Below are 24914 nucleotides of genomic sequence, written 5' to 3' on the forward strand. Positions count from 1 at the left end.
AATCGATAAGTTTAATTGTTTCTTGTAATGATGATGGGGGATCTTGTAAATACAGTAATATGGCATCTGCGTAAAGACTGATTTTGTGCTGTATATGTTTAATGTTTGAACTCCTCTTTTGTTGGTTTTGATTGCTTCTGTTGTCCTCATTTGTAAGTCGCTTTGGATGAAAGCATCTGCTAAATGACTAAATGTAAATGTATCTATTTATTTATTAGGTCTATTATCATTATCATTATTATTATACATTTCAAATAGTAATATTAATGCAATCGGTGTGTATCATTTTTACATCAAATGTGATATGAATCATATCTATCGACGCAGCGTATAAACACCTTCGATCAAGAGAGCAGATGCTTCTTAAACGCTGTAAACGTGAATTCATCAGAAGGTCACAGACAGATCGCAAGCGGCTTTGACATCATGTCCGCGCTGACGCTGACGCGCGCGCCCCCTGCGCCGCGTGACGTCACTTCAGCACCGTAGAGGAGGAACAGCTCCTTCCGCTCGACTAATGAAGCCCAAATCCGCGATCAGCAGTCCAGCCGACGGGATCCGGTGAAAACACGCCGAGCCCGGAGAGCAGCAGCGCTCGGTGACCGAGGAGAACGCGTTTACCGCGGAGCCGCGAGGACCACAGCGGATCCATCCGTCTCCTGACACCGCGACAGCAGCAGCATCCTCCGGAGATACGGTACTGCTCCATCATCACCGAGAGCTCGGGCCAGCCGCGGAGAGCGCTTTAATCGAGTGTGTGTGTGTGTGTGTGTTTGATGCTGGGAGCGCATCACTCGTTGCGGTACTTCACACGTTCACACGCGCCATTGACGCCAATGACATCACACCTGAGCGAACGCGTCCATTTACTGCGCTTTCATCCGCGTTTGCGCGATGCTTTTGACTGCACGCGCGTAATATTGTAATTACACGACGCGCGTGAAGAATCGTGTCGTGTAAGAACGCGTGCGTTTGTTATGCAATCCTGTCGTATTGTGAAGCGACGCGAGCGTGAGCGTCGGTTCGCGCGGAAGAGCGGTGTTTTCTATATACAGAATATATTTCACGCAGATATACATACAATAGACTCGGTGATGTCGCGTTGCAGTAAGCAGGGCCAGCCTGTGGGATTGTGGGTAAATCACAAATAACATGTCCGTGAACATCAGGGGTTTTGTTTAGAATGGATGTAAACACAGACGTGTATATTCGTATATCCAGCAGTTCACCAAAAACAGTAGTGTGACAATGTATTAGGAAATTATTGATATGAGGTCAAAACTGAATGTATAGATTTATTATAGAATTAGAAAAATGGTGTAAAATGGTTTTAGCTTAATATTTAAAGCTTGAATGTCAGCTACCCACTTAACCATGTAAAACAGTTATCTAGGCCAACAAAATCAATGTCAACACAAAGTAGTGGAACAATAACATCATGTAAATAAAACTGGGTTTACACGTAGAAACAGTGCCTCAAAAATATAACAAAAATAGATATAAATCTAAGCACTGAACATATGCACACCTCTTAGAGATCGATATAGGGTCGTTTTTAATGATGTGCAGCAGTGGTGGAGCTACATGGGGTGGCCAAGGCACATTCAGGGGTCCATAGACCATGACAGAAAATCAGTGTATAACTCCAATCTGGCATATAAAAAAAAAGCATGAATAAATCCTACGATTGCTGATTACTTCACATTACCCCACATTAGCTATACATTCCTACCGTAACTTGAAAAATGTTAGTGTATCGGAACTTATTTCTCTTATTTCTATCATCTGATTAACCAGCGGTTGGAGCAAAAGATCTAACATTAACTTATACAGTGAATTTTGTAAATGTTGTTCAGGAAACCTAAAACTTCAGCTTACTTCAAACAGGACTGACAACTTTTGAGTTCAGCCTGGAGTGAGAATTATTCAGGACAAATTAACAAGCTTGCGATGTGTCATTTTTTCCCTCAGTTTTTCTAAACTAAACTCTACAGTGAACCCTATTAATAAGATTAAAAGTAACAATTGATTTGTACAAGTTCATATCCCTGCTGAAAAAAACCCAAAACTATAGAAACCATCACAGAAAATTCTAATGGTTTCCACTACAAATACCATTACAAACATTACAAACCATCAACTTTTAACCATTGAAACCATTAACAAATGGTTTTCTGTACATGGTGTTTTAGGATTCCATTAGGATTTATTGGTTTTAACAAGCCACCAATAGAAGGCAAGGCAACCCAATGTTGTAAAAAGTAAATTGAGTAAAGTAATTATATAAGTAAAAATATAATAAATATAATTTTTGCATAATTCTTCTCTCTAGTGTACATTTTTCTCGCTAGTTTATGGACACCGAATGGATTTTCTGAGGTTATGTGACAATGTTTTCCGCGGTTGAAACATTCATTAAGTGATTACATGAGACACTACACATTCAGTAAGTTGTAGTGTATCTTTCAACATGCCCTCAGATGTTCATTCATTTTTATTTTAATGCTAATTAGAATGCACTCCACTGAACTTGAACCGTCGCGCCACTAAAGAGCTCCAAAACTGTATTTATCTTTTGAAATTCTTATTAAGACGAACAGAATTTGAATGCTGAGACTTTGTTTTCTATTATCAAAGGTAACCTGCTCTGTCCTCTTTGCTCCGCGATGTGTTTCACTCCATAAGAAAACGAACATGTGGCGTGGGAGCGTGTACTAGTAGAGGCTGGAAGGTACACCGGATGAGATAAAGCACGATGCGGCACACGTCCTTGAGTTCAAGTCGAGACTAAAATAAATGCTTCTTTCAGTACGATTAAATGAAGAAAATTAAATAGTGGCATATTAAATTTTGGGGTGGCCAATCAGATGTCAGGGGTGTCCAGTGCTCATATCAGTTCCACTGATGTGCAGATGAATTGCTCATATTTGAAATCTTTGCTCAGATCATTCTTGAGAACACGATAACTCTTCTTATGCTGCAGTAAGCGCTGCTTCTGCCCTCTAGTAGTGTGTTAAACACAGTCATCTTTTAGTAATCTTTTCAGAGACTGACATTTTAAAGGGGTCATCGAATGTGACATGCACTTTTACAAGTTTTACAAGTGTGTGTACAGAACCACCTTATAATGATAAAGATTCACCCGGTGTTTTTTTTTTAAATCTCGTTAAATCATTTGCCCTTTCTCATATCAAGCCGTTCGCAGATGCTTGGCTGTGTGACATCACACAGACCCAGGCCCCTCCCACGATAGTTGATTGACACTGGTGTTTAACACATTACTTTCGTTTTTGAAGGGAATGCGTCCTCCGATCTACCTAAATGCGTCTATGTTCGCACAAATCATTCATGATCCAGCCTCACCTACAGAAGAAGTGAGTATAAGGTTCTTTTATGAATCTTTGCAAATCACCTTTCCTAATAATGTGCTAGTTAGCAAGTTAAATGCAGCTAAATGTGGCTAAAGTAAACAGGATGGCTCGTCACCCCACAGAAGAGAGGGGCGGGGGCAACAGAGCTCATTAGCATTTAAAGGGAAATCCAACAAAACAGGTTGCTGTGAACAGAGCTATTTTTGACAGGGTAAAAAGGCTGTTTTTTAAACTACCATTGAGACATTTGAACCAAAGTATGTTATAGACTTTTCATTAAGACCCTAAACAATTATATCAACTTGTGGAAAATGGGCATCCGATTAGGGCTGAACGGTTAATTGCATTTGCGATAATATCGCGATATGAAAAAAACGCGATTTTTCAATCGCAGAGGCTGCGATTACACTCGGTCACGTGACACGCGAGAGTAAAGAGGTGTGTTCGAAGTTAGCAAGTTAAATGCAGCTAAATGTGGCTAAAGTAAACAGGATGGCTCGTCACCCCACAGAAGAGAGGGGCGGGGGCAGCAGAGCTCATTAGCATTTAAAGGGAAATCCAACAAAACAGGTTGCTGTGAACAGAGCTATTTTTGACAGGGTAAAAAGGCTGTTTTTTAAACTACCATTGAGACATTTGAACCAAAGTATGTTATAGACTTTTCATTAAGACCCTAAACAATTATATCAACTTGTGGAAAATGGGCATCCGATTAGGGCTGAACGGTTAATTGCATTTGCGATAATATCGCGATATGAAAAAAACGCGATTTTTCAATCGCAGAGGCTGTGATTACACTCGTGTGTTCGACTTGAAGATCGATCGGTGTATGACATCAAAGTACGGGGAGAGAAAGCATAAGGAGACGTCGGTGCTCTCTTATAGCTCTCACAGTACTTTGATGACACACACCCATCGGTCTAAGCAGTGCTGTGAACAAGGCATTAAGGCTTAATGTCGAGTTTTGTCGTGTCGCGTCACGCCGCGCCGCATCCAGTGTAGACAGCGTCACTGATTATAATGGGTTCTACTGTATTTTGTCGCTCGCGTCCGATGTAGACACAGTGTTTAATGTCGTTGGTGAGGAGGAAAGCCTGTGTGTGTCCTATGCCTTAGCGGACAGCATGAAGTGTGATTTGTTACTGACTTTCATATTAATGTTTACACCAGGCTTATTTGTCAGTGCTTTATGTTGCCATAATTATTACATACTTACAAGGTTGGAAGTTCAACAAATCAGTCAATATACTGTGATAGTAGTTGTTAAATAAAAATGTCATTCATATCAATTCATGCATCACCTAATTTCATCGTAACATATAGGCCTGGCCTACAGAAAAGAACATTTATGTTTAATCTATCTAATATTGTGTTGGTCATACTATACAATGATTTATAGCTTGTCTTTGTTGAATAATACAGAACATAAAGAGCTTTAAAAAATAATTGCATATTAAAATCAATCGCAATATTGGTAAAAAAAAAAATCGTAATTCGATTATTTTCCAAAATCGTTCAGCCCTACATCCGATGACCCCTTTAAGTTATTAATCCTTTGACATAATAAAGAGTTCATCTTTTACTTAATGTGTTGTTTTGGCTTGTCTCAGTTATTAGCTGTTTAATAGTTATTAGTCATTTGAAACAATAAAGAGTTAATCTTTTACTTACTGTAATATGTTATTTTGGCTTGTCACTGTCATTGCAGCAGTGCAAAAAATAATAATAGAATAAATCAGCAGTAGTTAGTGTGAAAGTACTGTTGCACTGTACACATTCAGTATATGGCGAACAAAAAACATTCTCGCGTCTGCAGTTATATTAAGACTATTTTATGCATATCTCCTTATATTGCCCCAATGCTATTACCTATAGCAGTGGTTCTCAACTGAGGGCCCACAGATCACTAGGGGGCACGAGATAACCTAAAATTCATTTAACTATATTAATCTTATTATTTATATGTTAAGTTAAAAAAAAGCACAAGCTCTCTCGTATTCTGTGATTGTTTCACAGCAGCCCAAGTTGTTTCTTATCGCTCTGTGTGAAATACAGACTGAACACCCGACCGCTGCATGAGCCTATGATAGTACAAACTACAGCAAATCAGTGTTGTGGTAATAAAGTCTGATAGATGACGACTGTAATAGTGCTTGCGCTCTCGCCGCACTGATCACTATAACATTGTATTTCTACATGAACACACTGCAATAAATTCATGTAGCTGTCAAAATTAATGTACAGCGAGTGTTTTGGAGAAGTTGGTGAGGATCGGTGGTGTTTATGTACATATGGGCATCAGATGCTCCAAACACAGACACTAAGGTTGTCACGATACCATAAATATATCCTACAATATATACCAGCTGAAGTATCAAAATCCATAAATGAAAACAGACCAGGTTTTCCTTTAATTGCCAATAAGTGGCACTGAATAATTTATTTAACTGATTCATTCAAAACATATGATTCATTTAGAAACGAGGAATGGCTCAGTGAATCATTAATTTGCCTGATTTGTTCAAAAACACAGATTAATTCAGAAACAAAACAGAACACCGCTGTGTGTTGCTCGGAGAAGCACAGCAGTTCTGCTTTGTTTAGAACATCTGCAAAATACTGCAAAATGCCATCTTTATTGACAATGTTGTGTCCAAAATGCCATTTAATATTAACTTTTTGTAAATTTAACTATTGTATAAAATCACATTTGCAGTTGTGCTGATATTAGGAAGAACAACACTCTTGCTTGTGCCATATTGCCGAACTATCATGTTATAAATAGAAAACAAAAACTCATACAGGACCATTTTTTGCCCCCATATCTTGAAATTTCCAACTGTGGAGGGCAGAATATTAATACACAATTCATTTATAATACTAAAATAATGTTATAAGGATAACCGAGTGCATATGGCACTGTTGATGAATGGAATTGCATTCGTCATCACAAGGGTGGTTCTATAAATGAAGCATTACACGTGTTCTCACTGTTCCAGAAGAGGTAAACTCAGCAACGGGCGAACTGACAGAATACATTCTTATAGAAAGATATTATGATGTTTGTTGTTATGATGAGTGATGTTTGTGCTCCTATTTTTTTTTTAATGTTTTCTGTCACTTTCTCCTGATAAACTAGTGCGTACAACGATGTCCAGCGTCTCATTGCAAAATGAAGTGTAGCATCGGGAAACACTTACTATATAAGGTGTGAATTCTACACAGCATTTTCTTCACAGGGCACCAGTGTTGCAAGATGTACGATAATTATCGTATTTGTATGTTAATTTTGACCTCTGTACGATGTACGATCAATAATGAAAAAGTGTTGCGCCGTGCCGCATCCAGTGCAGCCAGTCACTGATTATAATGGGTTGTATAGTATTTTGTCGCACTGCTCGCGTCCAATGTAGACACGGTACACCTAGTTATCTATTGTGGTAATTTGCAGGTCATGTCAAAAAGTTGTTGGTTTAGATAAATAGCTGTATTCTGTACGTTTGACTCATGTACGTTTATTTTCTTCCAAATACGATAATTTTGAGCTTCTGGTATGATACTTGGACATTTCCAATCTGGCAAAACTGCCGCTGTACTGTATTGACGACACTGCCATTTAAAAAATACAGTGGCATCGGCAGTATTTTGAAGCTTTAGTATTGTGATATTACCGTAGTGCCGGTGTACCGTGCAACCTTAATAGACATGATTGCTTGTTGTGAAAGAGGCTGGTGACGTCGAGCCGCCTTCATATCGATGAACACACGTTCAGAATGCTTTTATTTTTCATTTGTATTTTTGCTGTGTTTGATGATTCTGAATGGGTCTGTATTTAGTATCTACAAACAGTCAGGTCAAAGAGGCTGCTTTAGTGGTCTTTGGCATCTCCATGTGGTCTTGTTTGATATGGCAGGTTGACTTGTGCTTATTTGTTTAAGTGACTGTATAATTGAGCAGTGCAGTGCTTTTAAGTGGTGAAGAATTCAGGAGCTTTAAATCTGTTATATATTTATAAAAATTATAATTAAGCAAAGTTCAAGGGTAAAAAGTATAGCTTAAATTAGCTAAAATTTGAAATTTGATATGAATTGCAAAAATAACTCTCCACGCCTTTTCAGCACTAATTTCCCACTGTAAATCCTGACAGTAGTTTTTTAACGCCAAATGAGGGTTTTATGCTGGCGCAAGCTGATAGCAGGGTTGCCAGGTTTTCAAAACAAAACCTGCCCAATCACTACTCAAAACTAGCCCAATCGCGTTTTGAGGGCGGTCCCCCAGTAAAAATTGCGTTTCGGAGGTTAAAATACACGTTTTTTGGAAGGGTTCCCCTGGTGAAATTCACATTTTAGGGGCTAAACATCACATTATTGGGGTCGCTTAAACCCGCGGACATGAAAAACAACCCGTGGCAACAGTGTTAAAGTAGCCCAATTCTGCTGGAAAACCGCGGACTTGGCAACACTGTCTGCTAGTAAATCTGGCTCTTTGCCTTGTGATCCAGATTTCACAAAATCTAGACTAACGAAAAGCCTAAATTTTAGAAAGTTAAATATACCATATTTTTCAGAATATAACTAGTAAATATCTAGTAAATCCTGACAGTAGTTTTTAATGCCAAATGAGGGTTTGCGCTGACACAAGCTGATAGTAAATTTGGCCCCGAGGGTCATTCCAAATGAAAGCAAGCAAGTTACCCTCTTCACATAGTTCACATATGATGCTCACTACAAGGACGTCATTTTACCATTTATGATCATGTGACCCAGGAGGAGGAGTCCTCTCGATTCATCTTTAAAGCTCAATATTGAAGAGTTTATGTTTGCATAAAAATCTAGCCTAAGTAGAATAATTCAAGTTGTTTTGTTGTGATATATTTTGCTGTTTTTCATCATATGTAGTTATGTTATGAATTATGTTTCAATGTGCCCAATTCAACCGCCAAAGTTACCAGCAAATAATAAGAGATTGCTATTGTAAGAACAGCTAATGGACTGATGGACAGACACAGCTCTGCGCTGTCATGATATCATTCCTTGTTAAGATCAAGAGGAAATGACGTTGTCTTTTATTTCTCCCTTCACCAAATGCTCACAATATGAGACACGATTGTCCTGCATATTTACAGTCTTCACACTGGCAGCGTGAGCAGAGGAGCTTCAGAAGCAGCAGTGAACAGATAGTTTGTGCCTCTAGAAAATGAAAGCATCAGGAGATAATGAATTAAACAAATGGAAACAAATCAAAAATAAGAATGTAAACTATTGAAGCAGCCAAAACTCTGAGTTAGGGTCTAGATTATTTACTGTTGTGATGTAAATGTGGTCAACCTTATCATGTACATGTTTGTTATTAAAGATGATATTTGCTGTTGTATCCCAGAAATAACTTACTTTTCTGTGTAGAGGCCAGTGTGAAAACACAACAATTCAATGGTGCATTATGAAGAAGGCAATAGTCTGAGTCAAATAAAGTGTTCTTAAAGTCAAATAATAGTTAAGGGCATAAGTTATCTGTTTACGTCTTGTCTTTTCTACATCGATTCTTTGTGTGCAATGAGAGATTTTGAGCACAAAAAGGTATTTCACACATGGGTAGTTTGTAAAGTAGTGCTTTGTTTGACAAAGAATAATTTTGGCCATGTTGCTGAAGTGATAATGATTCTTCTGAAAATGTTATGAATCAAAGAAATAAAAATCTCATTCCAGAAGTTAAAATCCCATTCATTTTCCTCATTGGGGCATTGATTTTTTAATGATAAATGATCCATAAAGACAGAGCTACTGTGAGTCATGAAGTTGTTAATCGATGATATTTGCATTTTGTTGAAGCCATCAGCCTACATTATTTAAACTTGTTATCATAACTTTTAGTTAAACAAGTTATTTAAGCTTGTGTTTTACAGTAGATTTCCTGGTGAAAAACTACATTACCCATGATTCTGCAGAGAGCTCTCCACCAATCAAAGCAAGCAAATCACATCAGACAAGCTCTTTATGAAGCACTGCAAATGATGTATGCCATTCACAATGCTTCATGGGGACCTTCATCTTTTTGTCCGATGTTCAAATACTTTTTTTGCTTCGAATCAAAGTTTGTTGTGATTCTCCTTGTAGCAGGCTGGTTTGATTCATGGCTTATAACTCTCTAGACTTTTTAAAAATTCCAGTGGGAAAAATACTTCCAGAATTGGACAAATTTGCGGCACTGTAGTACTCTATAGCACAAGGCTTCTAAAATCCTGCAGAGTTTAGCTCCAACCCTAATCAAACTCAGCTGCATATAGCTTTTTAGTGATCCTGAAGACCTTGATGAGCTTGCTCAGGTGTGCTTAATTAGTGCTGGAGCAAAACTTTGCTGGACAGTGGACCTCGAGGGCCAGAGTTGAGAACCCCAAATATAGCAGTATGGTTGGTGATCAAGTCAGCCAATCAGCCTGTATCTATGAAGTCACAGACATGCTGGAATTGTATCAAAATATGGGCATCAGCTTGCTCAGATAAATGTTGTCCATGTGCAAAACTGATTTGTATGTTCTTTTTTACAAAATTATATAAGTTGGTGACTGATAATAGTGTGTATAATTCAATAATAAAAAGACTTCTGTTATTCAGCCCAGACAGCAACATAGTGTTGGCCCAGATCCGGCCCACATCTGGCCCATGTGAAATCCATGCGGGCCAGATGTGGGCCGGATCTGGGCCGAAACTGTCTGCTGTCTGGGAGGCTACTGAAATGACACTAATCTTTGGCTGGTTGGTGCAGAGAATGGTGTTGGAAGAAGTGGTTGGAAGGACTGGGTTAAAGGGATAGTTCACCCAAAAATGAAAATTCTGTCATTAATTGCTCACCCTCATGTCGTTCCAAACCTGTAAGACCTTCGTTCTTCTTCAGAACACAAATTAAGATATTTTTGATGAAATCAGAGAGCTTTCTTCTGACCCTCCATAGACCCTCGCTACATAACTGAAATGCTCCCAGGCCCAGAAAGGTAGTACAGACATCGTTAAAACAATCCAAGTGACATCAGTGTTTCAACCTTAATTTTACGAAGCTACGAGAATACTTTTTGTTCGCAAAGAAAACAAGTTACATTGCTGTCTATGGAGGGTCAGAGAGCTCTCGGATTTCATCAAAAAAAAATCTTAATTTGTGTTCCAAAGATGAAAGGAGGTCTTACGGGTTTGGAACGACATGAGGGTGAGTAATTAATGACAGAATTTTCATTCTGGGGTGAACTATCCCTTTAAATGTGTTTTTACTCTTTCCAACTTGAATTTGTTTGAGAACACTGTCTGAAAACAGTCTGTTTAGGTGGTTCCTACATACCTGAACACATCCTCGCATTGTTGGTATTGATCCACACATGTGATCAGTCCACCATAATCACTACATCTCCAATACACTCTGGTATTTGATTGCCATTCATAGTAAGCAGTAAGCAGAATCATGCTCTTTCTCAGCACTTACGGCTTGTGTTGTGATTGCTCTCTCCAGGTGTGTTGACGAGCAGCGCTGCTACAGATCGAGTGGTGAGGGCCACTTTTCTTAAGGGTGGGTAACGCAGTGGGCTACCCTCGCCCCTTCTGCCCCCATGGCTTGTGTCCATGAGCAACATGCCCCTTCCCCATCCCTCTCAGGGTTTAGCACCCCGCTCTCCGAACCCCCCTTCTGTCGGCCCGATTCGGAGGTGCCGGCGAGCACGCCAGACACCGAACTCACCCCGACCCAGTGCGTGCTCCGTAACGTGCTCTCCATCGACCCGGTGGGGGGCGGCAGCGGCACTCACACCCACAGCAACAGCCCCACCCTGAGCGACGAGCCCACCAACTTCTCCAACAGCGTGCTCAAGCTGCAGGAGGGCGGGGCCGAGGGCGGAGCCGTCCGCAACCAGTCCGACAGCTTCCGGCTGCAGGCGGGTGGAGGAGGCTTTCTGGAAGGCTTGTTCGGATGCCTCAAGCCAGTGTGGACGATGATTGGGAAAGCCTACTCGACAGAGCACAAGCAGAGCCAGGAGGGTGAGTACGGCAGTCCGAGAACGGTCGGGGTGTTTTAGTGTCATTTTGGACGGGGATAACTGGAAATATGTGCCTCTAAATACATTTCTGCATCACCGTTATTTCGTACCTTACCGCACATTTCGAGGCAGTTTCAAAGTGAAACGTCCAGTGAGTGGCGCTAAAACGCGGGTTCAATTTGTGACCCTGGCATGTTTTTGTCATGTTGATATAGTCACGTATTGCTGTGTTTTTATTACGTTGCTTCAGGTACGTATTGCGGCGGTTCAGAATTCAGATATCTGGGGAGTGCCGCTAAAAGTTAATGCTCTATCGTGTTGGAAATATCCCATATGACAAACCCAACCCTAAACCTACCGATAGTGTTAACAAATGCAAAACTGGTATAAAACCGGATTTTTTGATGCAACCTTGCCATTTGAACCTCCTTATATGCAGATTTGAATTATTTTGTGGAACCGTAGCTTCACGGGATTTGCACCCGAGCTCTTCACCTCTCAAGTCGAACGCCATACTGCATAAGCTACCGAACAAACCTACTGAATATAAAACGGAGTGTCTATTTACACTAAGTGCTAACAGCCCACCTTGTTGGCAGAGGCTATTTACACTAACTCCGCCCACCAACGTGTGATTGGGCAAGTCAACACTACAAAAGATGCTCATCAAACGTCAGTGGCGTAGATGATAAAGTACATGCTTTTTGACGCGATCGACCCAAGTTTGTGACCGCCTTTTGCAGAAATGTTTTCTCCCTTTTCAAATCCCATATCACATCAGAAAGGCATTTATTTTCAATAAAAGTGAAGGAAATAATCAAAAAGTTGACAATAAAGTATCAGGTAGGGTTAGGGATAGGTGTAGGGAGGGCTTTATTGTCCCAATACACTCAATACATTATTATTGCATACTGTTTTATAATGTACTACAGAGGTGCCGATAATTGCCACTATTTGCAATAAATAGCAGAAAATACTGGTATTTTCACTTAGTGTAAATAGAATCCATTGCTATTTGCATTTAGTGTAAATAGCATCTATCGCTAAGAAAATATGCTATTTTCACTTAGTGCAAATAGCCGCTGCAAATATAAAAACCCATACATATGAAGCTGGATATGTGGCGCTAACATTCAAAAGAATCAGTTTTCAAATGTCACAGCATGTTAAAATTGTTTTGAATTCATAACATGATATTCCTCAAGTAATTGTGCGAAAATTAGGCTTTATTAATCAAAACAGTGGACCTGTAAAATCATACTTTGTGTGCAAAGGAATAAAAGTTGTCAGAGTTTTGCTGCCTCTACTGTTTATTTAAAATGGAAACTGCAGCGATTGGTATGTATAGGTAGGTTTTTTCAGTTTTGCAGAAGTGTATTTAGAGACAGGTATTTCCAGTGAGCCGATGTTGGGAATGTCTCTTCCAGACTCCTGGGAGGTGCCGTTCGAGGAGATCTCCGAGCTGCAGTGGGTGGGCAGCGGGGCGCAGGGAGCTGTTTTCCTGGGCAAGTTTCATGGTGAGGAGGTGGCTGTGAAGAAAGTCCGAGACATCAAGGAGACTGAGATCAAACATCTGCGCAAGCTCAAACACCCCAACATCATTACCTTCAAGTGAGTGAATGCAAACCTGCACACCAGCATCACCCCCATTATATTAAAGTATGATTATAAATAGTGTATTTTCCAGAAAATAAGTCACCCCAGAGTATAAGTCACACTGGGTCAAAATTGCATTGTTGAGAGACAAAATAAACACAGATAAGTCGCATCAGTGTATAAGTCACATGATGCGTGTTATTATTACATTCAGAAACGATGTAAAGTATCTTAAATTAAATGTTTACAAACATTATAAATACTATACACATTGCCACAGTGCCATTCATTCTAAACAAGAGTTAGGCTATTATATAGGGGTGTCGAAATTAATTGTTTCTACGATGCATCGTGATGCAGACGAGGACGATTCGGTATCAGTTCAGTAATAGACCATAACCGATTATAACACACTGATGCTTTTCTGACGTGCTTTGTCGCGGTAACATACAATGACGGAGGGAGGGGACTGCAAGTAATTAAAAATGTCTTTATTTGACCCTTTAACTCTAGCACTCTCTATAATTATTCTATTCTTAAAAAAAATAAAATCTTGTCCTTTTAGGCTTGCACTCTATTCACTTACTGTTTGTTTTCTTAAAAAAAAAAAAAAGAAAAACTAACATTAGCTTCTCTAATCTTTTGGTATTCTATCTGTTTTCTTTTTATTTATTGTACAATTAACAAAAGCAAAAAAGGCCTCTAACACTAGCTTTCTCTATTTTTTTCTATTTTATCTGTTTTCTTTTTATTTATTATATAATAAAAAAAAACCTTGCTACGTGTACTGTGTTAAGCTAACTGAGACTTGTTATAGCACTTGTATATCATTGCTCTTTTGTTGATTTTGATTGCTTCTATTGTCCTCATTTGTAAGTCGATTTGGATAAAAGCGTCTGCTAAATGACTAAATGTAATGTAAAAATGCTCCAACTACTTTAAAAGCCGACATCTGGGCACATTTCGGATTTTACGAACAACCTGGTAATCACGACATGGAGAAGACACACGCTGTGTGTAAATCATGCCACGCACAATTTGCAAGTTAAAATGTTTAGTTCATTTTGTTGTGCAGACGCAACGTGAATCTGCAGTTTAGCCTATACTCAAAATAAGCAGTGGATTCTCTCATTTTAAAAATAATATTACCAATCAAATCATTTATTTTGATCTACAGTGTAAAGTTAAACAGATAAAAGTAAAATGGTATGGTGCTTTACAACAGCTCTTGTTTCTGCATGTTTCTTCATCAAAATAGTCTAAATGAAAGTGAATAAAAACACAAGGTGACACTTGAAAGTAAATTTTTATAGGCTACAATTTAACAATATACTGTATAGCCTATAATACTTTTATTTAACAAACAAATTAGGAAAATATAGTGCTTGAATATGCCTGCAGCGCTTCAGAAAGGGGCTGAGTTGAAAATATTGTTTTCCTGATTTAATTTTTTTTTTTAACAAACTGATATCAATCATTAAATGCCAAGGTCAATCTTTGAGTCCATGCTGTTTTCAACTGATGCATTATAAACTTCACTAAATTAAAGCACACATTCCATCCAGTACCCATAAAAGTAACAAAGCCTCAGTTTATCATGAAATTCAAACTATACTTCAAACTACATCGCTAAATAAACTATCATTTTGACGTTCTTTAATGTTTGATGACAGATTGTCGCGCCTAAGTACAAACAGCAGCCCGGTGCAAATGAACTGATCTCTTTCTCTTTACTACTAGTTGTAGCATGAAATAAACATCAGAAGGTGTGTTGAAAGAAACAGAAAAACTTACTGAAGTGTATCACAATCTCAGTGTTTTAGCTGCAGAGAGAAATCATAAACAGCTTGTACAGCCTAGCCCACCTCAAGCCATTCAGTGTCCATAAATAACTCTGGAGAGGAGCATTTTTATAAATATTTGCACTATATTATCTATTCAGCATATTTTTATTTAACCTGTTTTGTAACTTAATTATTTAATGTATATTTGTGTCATTAAAACTAGTGTTCATGACAGCCAACCATTTAAATAATCTTGATCAGCAACGAATTGGAGCGTCATCAGTCCATTATGTAATTTAAAGATGTCAAATACAATGTTTAGGTTACAACTGCATCTGTCTCTGCTGTAAACTGATGTTTTTTTTTAAATGCAAGTCTCACACTGGTTACACTTAACAGCCTGAGAGATGGTGTGAATGCATGCTATACAGTACATAATCCATAACCATTTGCCTTACAATTTTAGTTTAAATATCCATTAGAGATCTCTGATGAAGTTGTTTTTATACACGTTTCCATAGTCGGATAAATTCCGCTTTCAATACATCCGTAACAGTGTTTTTTACTCCAAAATGCGAAAACGAAACTCGAAATAAAATGGATCTTTTATGTCCTGTAAAGAGCCAAATCCTTCTCCATTTGGTAGATATTGTTGCTTCTGGTTTGTGTGTTGTAATTCACAGAAAGTCTACAAAATATGTTGTCTCCTAAAAATGTGTCTTTTTTTAATGTCCGTAACACGTGTATTTCCCTCATCTAAAATATAAAACACATTTATAGACTGATATTTTTCTGATGTCTGCACTCTATTGTTAGGGGTTTATAAACAGATGATTCAATATATTTATAATGAATATACAATTGTATTGCAAATTTTGACTGCAAATGTCACATCCGTAACGCTGGAATAGCTCTTATATCACCTCACACACGTAAAAACCAACATTTTCTCATGTCATCCTTGATCTGCATTCAAGTTTGTGTGTTTTTTAAAATAATATATTTCTATAATAATAAAAAGAAGACTTGCGATTTTTCACCCATAGATATGGAAGCAAAATAGCTAAACACAACAAATGAACCTTAGGGTGTACTCACACTAGGCACAGCTGCCTTGAACCGAGCGCGATTACCCCCTGCTGGCCTGCACTCACACTTACAATTCCTCTTCATCAATAAGGTGAGAACCAGACCTGTTATAAACCTAAATATACTTCTTTTAATACAATTATTTGAAAAACAATTAATTTGGGTCAACCGCGCTCGGGCACGGTTCAGATTGCCTAGTGTGCGTACACCCTTAAACAGAGGTATTACCTTTGCAAGTGCAGACTGTTTTTTAGTTTGTTCAGTCTTTATCAAACAAACTATATAATTATTATTCACAGTAATACTGTATGTCATGCATCACTGAAATATGACATGAAGAAAGATGAAAAAGAAAAACAGGTTTAGATGAAACAATGCTTGCACAACCGTCCAGTAGGTGGCGATATGCACCAGAATGAAAATCACCATTAAACAGAAGAAGATGAAAGAATAAATCGGTGCGTTCCAAATGGGATATATCGCCCTCCGAAGGGCACTTCGGAGTGAAAACAATCATGGCCGTCATATTGAAGGGTCGTTCCAAACCGAAGTGCTCAAAACTAGCCACTTCAAAGGGCCCTTCGGAATGAAGGATTTCGAAGGGAACAACTGATGGACACTTCGGGCCCCCATGATCCTTTGCGCTGATTATTTCCATGAAGACGGCGCCTCCGTGTCAGAAGGGCACTTCAAGAAACAGTTGTTTGGTCCCCTACACCCTTCAAAGCTCTCACTCTGGAGGGTAAACCCTTTGAAGGGATTAGGGCATAGGGATGAGCCCTTCCGAATGGAACGCAGGGAATATTTCTGCCTTCAAGTGCACCCAGGAAACTCATATCTTTACGTCAGGCATTTGTTGCAACATGTCTCCCAATCAATTTGGATACATAACACAGAAGTAGGGTGTCTAATCGAGCTCCTGCATGCATAGTTCAGCTCCAGCACACACACCTGCCTGGAAGTGTGTAGTGATCCTGAAGACCGTGATTACTGACCTTGACCCTCAAGGAGCAGGACTGGACACACCTGGCCCAAAATAACAAATAATTATTTTATTTAATTATTACTTTTCTTTTTTGGAGCACTTTCTGATCAACAACAGAAATGAACTTTCCGACCATTACATGGTGATATTTTCCACCTTAAATTGATTTCCAGGTGCATGCGTGCATTTATGTATGTATGTATGTATGTGTTTATTTATTTATTTCCATTGTAAGGGCATTGTTTAACCTTATTAAATGTGTCATCTTTTATGCCAAATTTTTAAATATATATATCAAGGAAACTTTGCTGTGCGTTGCTTAGAGACGTGCAGCGGCTCATCTGTGACTTTGTTTAGAACTATGTTTGTTGAGGAAAATTGACAATATTGTGCCAAAAATGTAAGTCACTTAATATTAACTTGTTTATTGAACTTTTGTATAGAATTGACATCACATTTGCAATTGTGCTGATATTCGGGAAAACAGCACTCTTGCTCATATGATATTGATTAACTATATCATATGTTATAATAATAATATATAAAAATAATTTGGTGTCATTATTATTAATCATGGTGGCATTTTTGCCCCAGCAATTTCCAACTCTGCTTCTGATAATCCAAATTCAATTTGACAGGCTGCAAAGAAACAGCAGCTCGTGTTAACCTCTTTCACTCTGTAAACTTGTGTGTTCAGGGGCGTGTGCACGCAGGCTCCATGTTACTGCATCATCATGGAGTACTGCGCGCAGGGCCAGCTCTACGAGGTGCTGAGGGCCGGCAGGAAGATCATGCCGTCCCTGCTGGTGGACTGGGCCATGGGCATCGCAGGCGGCATGAACTACCTCCACCTTCACAAGATCATCCACAGAGATCTCAAATCACCCAAGTATGATGCTGCTTTGTACCAATCCATACAAGAGTTTTTGGAAGCATGAGCAAACTGAAAGTGTGCCTTATACCCGTGTCTTCTTTCTGTCAGTATGCTGATCACACACGATGACCTGGTGAAGATCTCAGACTTCGGCACGTCTAAGGAGCTCAGAGACAAGAGCACCAAGATGTCGTTTGCAGGCACTGTGGCCTGGATGGCGCCCGAGGTGATTCGGAATGAGCCTGTGTCTGAGAAAGTGGACATCTGGTATGATCATTTGTAATCACTGGGTCTGGGAGTATTCAATGCAATTTCATTAAAAGTTCATAGGGTACATATTCCTGCTCCAGTGTACTAATATGCACCTTTTTGTAGGGATGTAAAGATATGAAAATCTCACGATACTATAATATTGCGATTTGAAGTCCACGATACCATATTTATTGCGATATTTTAAAAAAAAGACAATGACAATTTTCTACATTTTAAAGTTAAATTGTTCTATCTAATGCACTTTGAGAGTTCAAAATTAAGAGCTCCAACCCATGTTCTTAACAAAAAAAACTCAACCCTCTTTTTATTTGTGGTATACTGTCCCAGTCTAAATTACATTCACATTGGTGTTTTAGAAAGCCAATCAAATTAGAATACAATAATAATAATAATAATAATAATAATAATAACAACAATGACAGTAGTAGCCATATATTGTAAAACAATTGCACTGTAAAATACATGAAAATGAATATTTCATAGGTACATTATTTTTTGCTTTACACTGCAGTAGGGACATTACAATACATCTTTCCTAATTTCTACACTTGAGAGATATTTAGAATTTGGACTGCATTTAAACCGCTAGCTGTCAGCAATTCACACTGCACTTTTAAGCTTTTATTTTGAAGGAAAACTCCAGCTTCAGTGAAAACAGGCTTACAAAAACACGTCTCACTGCAAATCTAGTGAAACGCTGTAATCATCTGCTATGTAGAAAAAGCATAACTGGTGACTGTTGCGTTCCCAAGCATGCGCTAAACTCACAGAATGTGAAATAAACGAGTTCACTGCATTCATTCAGTGTGAACGGAGCCGTTCTGAGGTGCGGCAAAACACCGGATCACGAGCTGATCGTCTGAACGAAGTGCCGCTTTGCTTTGAAACGCTCAGCACAAACAGACTTGATTAAGGGATTAGGCCATATTGTGCTTTCGGTTTGAGTTCGTTTGACAGATACTGTGCCAAAGCATAATGGCCCAAAACACAACTTTAAAGACCTTTTATGTTAGAATAAGAAGTTTAAATATATTTTAATAACTACACTTTTTGCCGTTTCATATCGTCATGTGACCATGATAATATCGAGACAGTTTTGCTATCGTGATACCACGATATTGATAATATCGTTACATCCCTACCTTTTATGGGTAGATAAAGTACATAGTCTTCCTTTTGAGGGTGCTGCCCAATTGACAAGCTGTTTTTTTTATTTATGATTTGTTTATGATTTATTTTTGGCGTTTTTGCCTTATTATTATTATTATTATTATTATTGTGATAGGACAGTATTTAGACAGGAAGTGAAGTGGGAGAGAGAGGGGGGTGGGATCGGGAAAGGTCCGCGACCCGGGATTTGAACTTGGAACTCCGGAATGTCGGTGCGTTGCTCACGAGGCTATTAGCGTGACATGACGAGCTGTTTTACACTGAAAAAAAAAAAAAAACTCTGCGAAATCAATGCAAAACATGAAGTCCAGGAGATGAGTGCAGCTGTCAGTGATGTGATGTGTGGCATCCGCAGGTCGTTCGGTGTGGTGCTGTGGGAGATGCTGACCGGTGAGATCCCGTATAAAGACGTGGACTCCTCTGCTATCATATGGGGTGTGGGAAACAACAGCCTGCAGCTTCCTCTTCCTGAAAGCTGCCCTGATGGCTTCAAAATCCTGCTCAGACAGTGCTGGTGAGAAACCAAGGAAGAAAGAAAGAAAGAAAGAAAGTGTGCTGAATGTGCAATTGTAGTAGATTTTATTAACTGTACAGCAGATACCATGTTAATGGAAAAAAAGCCTCTTGAGTGAACTTACAGAGAGATGCACTGTTATGACTATGTTTCTTAACACACCTAAATAGACTTTTAAAAAATGCAGTTTGTAATAATGTCAAATTAAAAGTTTTACTTCAAAGTGCATTTTAAATCATTAAGTTTTAATACTCTTTTGTCGTGTTTTAGAAAAGTACACTTATTTTGATGTGCTGACTAACATACTAAAGCACATGTAATATAATTGTAACTGTAGTGTGTTCTTTAATATTACGGAAACACTTTACGATACGGGTGCACAAATATGCATTAATTCATGCTTAACTAATCCACAGATAATCACGAGTTAATGTATAACTCATGAAGAGCTAAACCATTTATTAATGCTTACTACATCAGCAACTAATGAACATTCCATATGATTCATAGATTAAATAATAAATAAATAGTTATTAGTTAAATGTGTCATAATGTATTAGTTCCCTAATAACATATTATATTAACTAATGATGTAAATTCATGTGTTAATTACCACAGTGGTCAAAGCTATGTACTTCAACTTCCAGTTGTTTGCTTTAATTAATCATTAGCTAATGATTTGCAAAGGTATCATTATATCATGACTTTACTTGTTGAGGCACAGAACTATTAACTAATTTTTAAGTAATATATCATTGTGGTTGTGGATTAGTTAGAATTAGTTAGTTAGTTAGTCATGCGCCTCAACAAGTAAAGTCATGACATAATTATATCTTTGCAAATCATTAGCTAATGATCAATTAAAGCAGACAACTGGAATGTGAAATGCATGGCTTCGACCCATTTTGGTAATTAACACATGAATTTACACTATTACTTAATATAATATAATATGTTATTAGGGAATTAATACAATATGACACATTTAACTAATAACAATGTATTGATTACTTAATCTATGAATCATACAGAATGTTCATTAGTTGCTGATGTAGTAATTATTAATAAATGATTTAGTTCATCGTGAGTTAAATATTAACTTGTGATTATCTGTGCATTAGTTAAGCATGAATTAATGCATATTAGTGCCACCGTATTGTAAAGTGTTACCATATATTTAAATACAAAGTTCAACAGAAATGATATTAAAGTATATTTTAGTTTATCATCTGTACACTTTAACCATATTTCAAAGACTAAAGAAGTAATTATGAAATTATATATAAAAATGTCCTGAAGTCCTACTTAAGTTCAGCGAATTACATTTAATATAAATTTAAACTATAATACATTTACATGCAATTCAGTGTCCAAAAATATTTCATTCAATGTGTACTTAAAGTGTACTTTTTCAGAGGGAAAAAAAAGGAAGACAAGAGAGAGTTATGTGGAAATAGATTATCTCTCTGCAAAATTTCAAGGAAAAGATGCAACAAGCGGAGACTGTGTAAGTGTCTGGTAGTAATTTGTAAGTGACTTTTGTAATGCTAATATGTGTGTGTAGGAACTGCAAACCCAGGAGCAGGCCGTCGTTCAGGCAGATTCTGCTGCATCTGGACATCGCGTCTGCAGACGTGCTCTCCACTCCGCAGGAGACCTACTTCAGATCTCAGGTGAGACGCTTCTGTACAACCACACCAGTCATGAGTCGCCAAACAGAGAGTATGGACTTCTGTTTGCCTAGAAATGGAACAAGACAAAATATGTTGAGAATCTAGTTCAAAACACCTGCGAGGTTCCTGGAAATGCACTTTAAAAATGAGACATTCCCGAAGCAAGGGAGACCTCCCCCATGTTAGGAACTGTCTTTAAATTACAGTGCATGACAAACTGCAAAAGGCAAATAGCCTGCTCCAAAAGTGTGAAGCGGTGCTACCGATGCATCTGCCAGCCGCGCGCAAAAGCAGAGCGGGACCAAACAGTGCAAGTATCTTGATCCACTCAGAGTCGTGTGATATGAGAACATTAAAGGTTCTGTAGTGATGACAGAATGTAATAGCAGTCAATCTACTGCATTCTAGCTCAAAATCAGTGATTTACTGTCAATTTTCTATGTGACAAAAAAGGATGTTGCATTTGCCATGAATTCAGTAATATCTATCATTATTTATTTCTGTCCTGTTTTATTTATTCATTTATTTACCCCAACTGAAGGCCCTGTAACCCAGCAAAGCATTCACGGGGAACTCGTGGGCCGGATTTTAACCCCAGCCCAGCCCTGATCTGAACTGAACATGTCTCGTCATGCTACATACTAGAAGAGCATACATAACAACATACTAGAAATATACATACTAGAATAGACTTAAGTATGAACTGAATGTAATGTTTTAGACACTTAATTTCATGTCATGTAATGTGTTGTAGTTTCAATTCATTTTAAATGCATTTAGTTGAACATCAGAGTGCTTCTGACTAATTTCATATAACTGCCATTCTCTTTGAAATGTGGTTAAAAATTACTGCTGAATGTATTGACAAGCATTTATGGTATAAAGTAATTTCTATTGAAACATTGGTCATAAAAAAAGTTTAAGTTTAAAGACAAATTTAATCTATATTAACTATATTACATGCAATATTGACTGGCTTTTGTATGCAAGTCAGCTCATCAAATAAGTGGATTTAATTAAAAATGACCAAATTTATTAAAACAATGATTTCGAATGTAACTAGAAGTAAAGCAGATTTTGAGTGCGTCACTAAATCCACCAGATGCCGCTCTGAAACAGTGTTTTGTAGCTCAGCACACAGTTGCCTGGTCAGATCACACTGCTCTTGGTCACTTCAGTTCATCTTCAATTGATCTTTAATTGTAGATTATTGTGGTAACACTTTGTTTTAAGGACCAATTCTCACTAGCTGCTTATTAGCATGCATATTAGCATATGCTTTATTCTGCATGACCATGTTTTAGATCCCTTAAACCTACCACATTTCTAAACTTAACAACGTCCTTACTAACTATTAATAAGCAGCAGGAGTTTACTAAGGGGAAACTCTTAATTAATTGTGAGTGTAATTAATAGTCTTAATTAACCTCTTAATAAATAGTGAATAGGCCTACTTCCCTATTCTAAAGTCTTACCATTATTGCATTATACATTCAACACAGAATTAACATTCTCTGACAGTGTCTGATAATTTAACTATACATTTAATGCTGTGATTTCCAGAAAACAAAATAGCTGCAATACAATTTGAATGAAAAGTAATTAGTGGCTAGCTTGACCCACTTGATATATAGAAAAAATATGAAAATATTTTACTTTGACATTATTGCAATGTGCACTTTTTAGAAGTGTACTTAAGTGTGCTAACAAACATAGTCATGAAAGTGTCTCTATTTAAAGTGCCCTTTAATTTCATTAATATGGTATTAACGCCAAGTACAGTTTCTTTTAAATGTACTTTTACAATTTGAAGTACTACAAGTGCACGCTCAGTACAATTTTCAAATATTTAAAAGTGATGGGATTTTGGGAAAATATTTGTATACATATAACACAAAACGATGCCAAATTTTCTTTTAAAGAAATTCTTTAAAACATTTTTGACTTCATGCTTTAATAATATAAAACATTTTACATCAGGCTAACATTCAAGTCACTGAGTGAAATTTTTTTTAGAAATTCATAGAAAGGACAAAAGTGAGTGCCACATCATTAGCCCTTTAAACAGTGTTGTTAAAGCAAAAGATAATGACTGATGCTGATCTGAGATCTCTGTATGCGAGTGCAGGCCGAGTGGCGTGAGGAGGTCAAGCAACACTTTGAGAAGATCAAGTCAGAGGGCACGTGTCTTCACCGTCTGGATGAAGAGCTGATCAACCGGCGACGAGAGGAACTCAGGTCAGCAACAGATGCATGCACATAACACTTTGTTTTAAGCTGTCCTTGTTACAATGTACAGTAGTTGTACATTTAAGTACTGAGTATTATTAATTACCAACATGTACATGCTATAGGGTTGGGATTAGGGTTTGGTTTAGGGTTAGTTGCATGTAGTTACGCATAAGAACATTGGGACAATGTAAAATAAAGTGTTGAAAATGAATGTATCGCAATTTATCACAGTAACCTAACTCATTTTTTGACTGAGACATGCTATTATGACATAGGCTGAATATTTGATGAGGTGACTCGTTGTGTAGTTATTTACACAATAACTGTATTTTTACAGTGAGAGAAGAAATAAAGCAGTGGGCATTTGCAGCGTGACCTTGTGTCCGTTACTGAGCATGACTTCTGTCTGACTCATTTTAACAGGCATGCTCTTGACATCAGAGAACACTACGAGAGAAAGCTGGAGAGAGCCAACAATCTGTACATGGAGCTCAACGCCGTGATGCTGCAGCTGGAGCTCAAAGAGAAAGAGCTGCTCAGGTAAAACACACTTATATACACCTAAAACATACACATGTAGCACTTCTTTTAACCCGTTTAATATGACTATAAAATAATTACTATTATTTTGTAATTATTAATAAATAAAACATTTAAAAAATACCAAATAATATAAGAACTATTCCATAGAAGACAATTACATTTCTGTAGATATTTTTGTTGGATGCAAGTTTTCAAGTTACCCAATAAAGTTCTAGTATTGTTATTGCTACATACAGTGTATTGAGGAAGTACAGATGCTGCCTTTAAAAATGCAATCAGTCAAAAACAGAATCTTGCAGACATGCTTATTGGAAATTTTATACATTTGTTGTGTGTCACTCAATATGCACTAGATGGCGCTTTGAAACAGTGTTTTGTAGCTCAGCACACAGTTGCCTGGCCAGATCACTCTGCTCTTGGTCACTTCAGTTCGTCTTGAATTGATCTTTAATTGCAGATGATTGCATTATATGTTCAACACAGAATTAATATTCTCTGATAGTGTCTGATAATCTGTCAACTGTACGTTTAATGTCACGCTTTCCAGAAAACAAAATAGCCACAGTAAAAATGTGAATGAAAAATGATTCAGTCAGGACCACTTCTGAAAATAATACATTTATTGGCAATTCTTGAATTTGACTCTTAAACATACAAGACAGTTTAAAGGGGTCATATGACGTTGCTAAAAAGAATTTTGTGTATTTGGTGTAATGAAATGTGTTTATGCAGTTTAAGGTTCAAAAAACACATTATTTTCCACATACTGTACATTATTGTTTCTCCTCTATGCCCC

At 37.7% G+C, this 24914-nt stretch overlaps 1 protein-coding gene across 2 annotated transcripts in view; it reads left to right on the plus strand.

The window, feature by feature from the left end:
- Nucleotides 1-471: 471 nt before the first annotated feature.
- The window catches only part of map3k12 (mitogen-activated protein kinase kinase kinase 12), a 39558-nt gene continuing 15115 nt past the window's right edge, over nucleotides 472-24914 (plus strand). For both annotated transcript variants that reach the window (XM_016502847.1, XM_016502848.1), the window contains exons 1-9: nucleotides 472-697; nucleotides 10866-11386; nucleotides 12813-12996; nucleotides 17537-17728; nucleotides 17822-17980; nucleotides 19512-19670; nucleotides 21235-21343; nucleotides 23472-23581; nucleotides 23999-24115. In XM_016502847.1, the coding sequence (XP_016358333.1) occupies nucleotides 10963-11386; nucleotides 12813-12996; nucleotides 17537-17728; nucleotides 17822-17980; nucleotides 19512-19670; nucleotides 21235-21343; nucleotides 23472-23581; nucleotides 23999-24115 (1454 nt within the window). In that variant the 5' untranslated portion in view covers nucleotides 472-697; nucleotides 10866-10962. The remainder of the gene's footprint in view (nucleotides 698-10865; nucleotides 11387-12812; nucleotides 12997-17536; nucleotides 17729-17821; nucleotides 17981-19511; nucleotides 19671-21234; nucleotides 21344-23471; nucleotides 23582-23998; nucleotides 24116-24914) is intronic.

This window comes from Sinocyclocheilus anshuiensis, unplaced genomic scaffold (assembly GCF_001515605.1).
Source record: "Sinocyclocheilus anshuiensis isolate Anshui unplaced genomic scaffold, SAMN03320099.WGS_v1.1 scaffold1838, whole genome shotgun sequence".
Lineage (NCBI taxonomy): Eukaryota > Metazoa > Chordata > Actinopteri > Cypriniformes > Cyprinidae > Sinocyclocheilus > Sinocyclocheilus anshuiensis.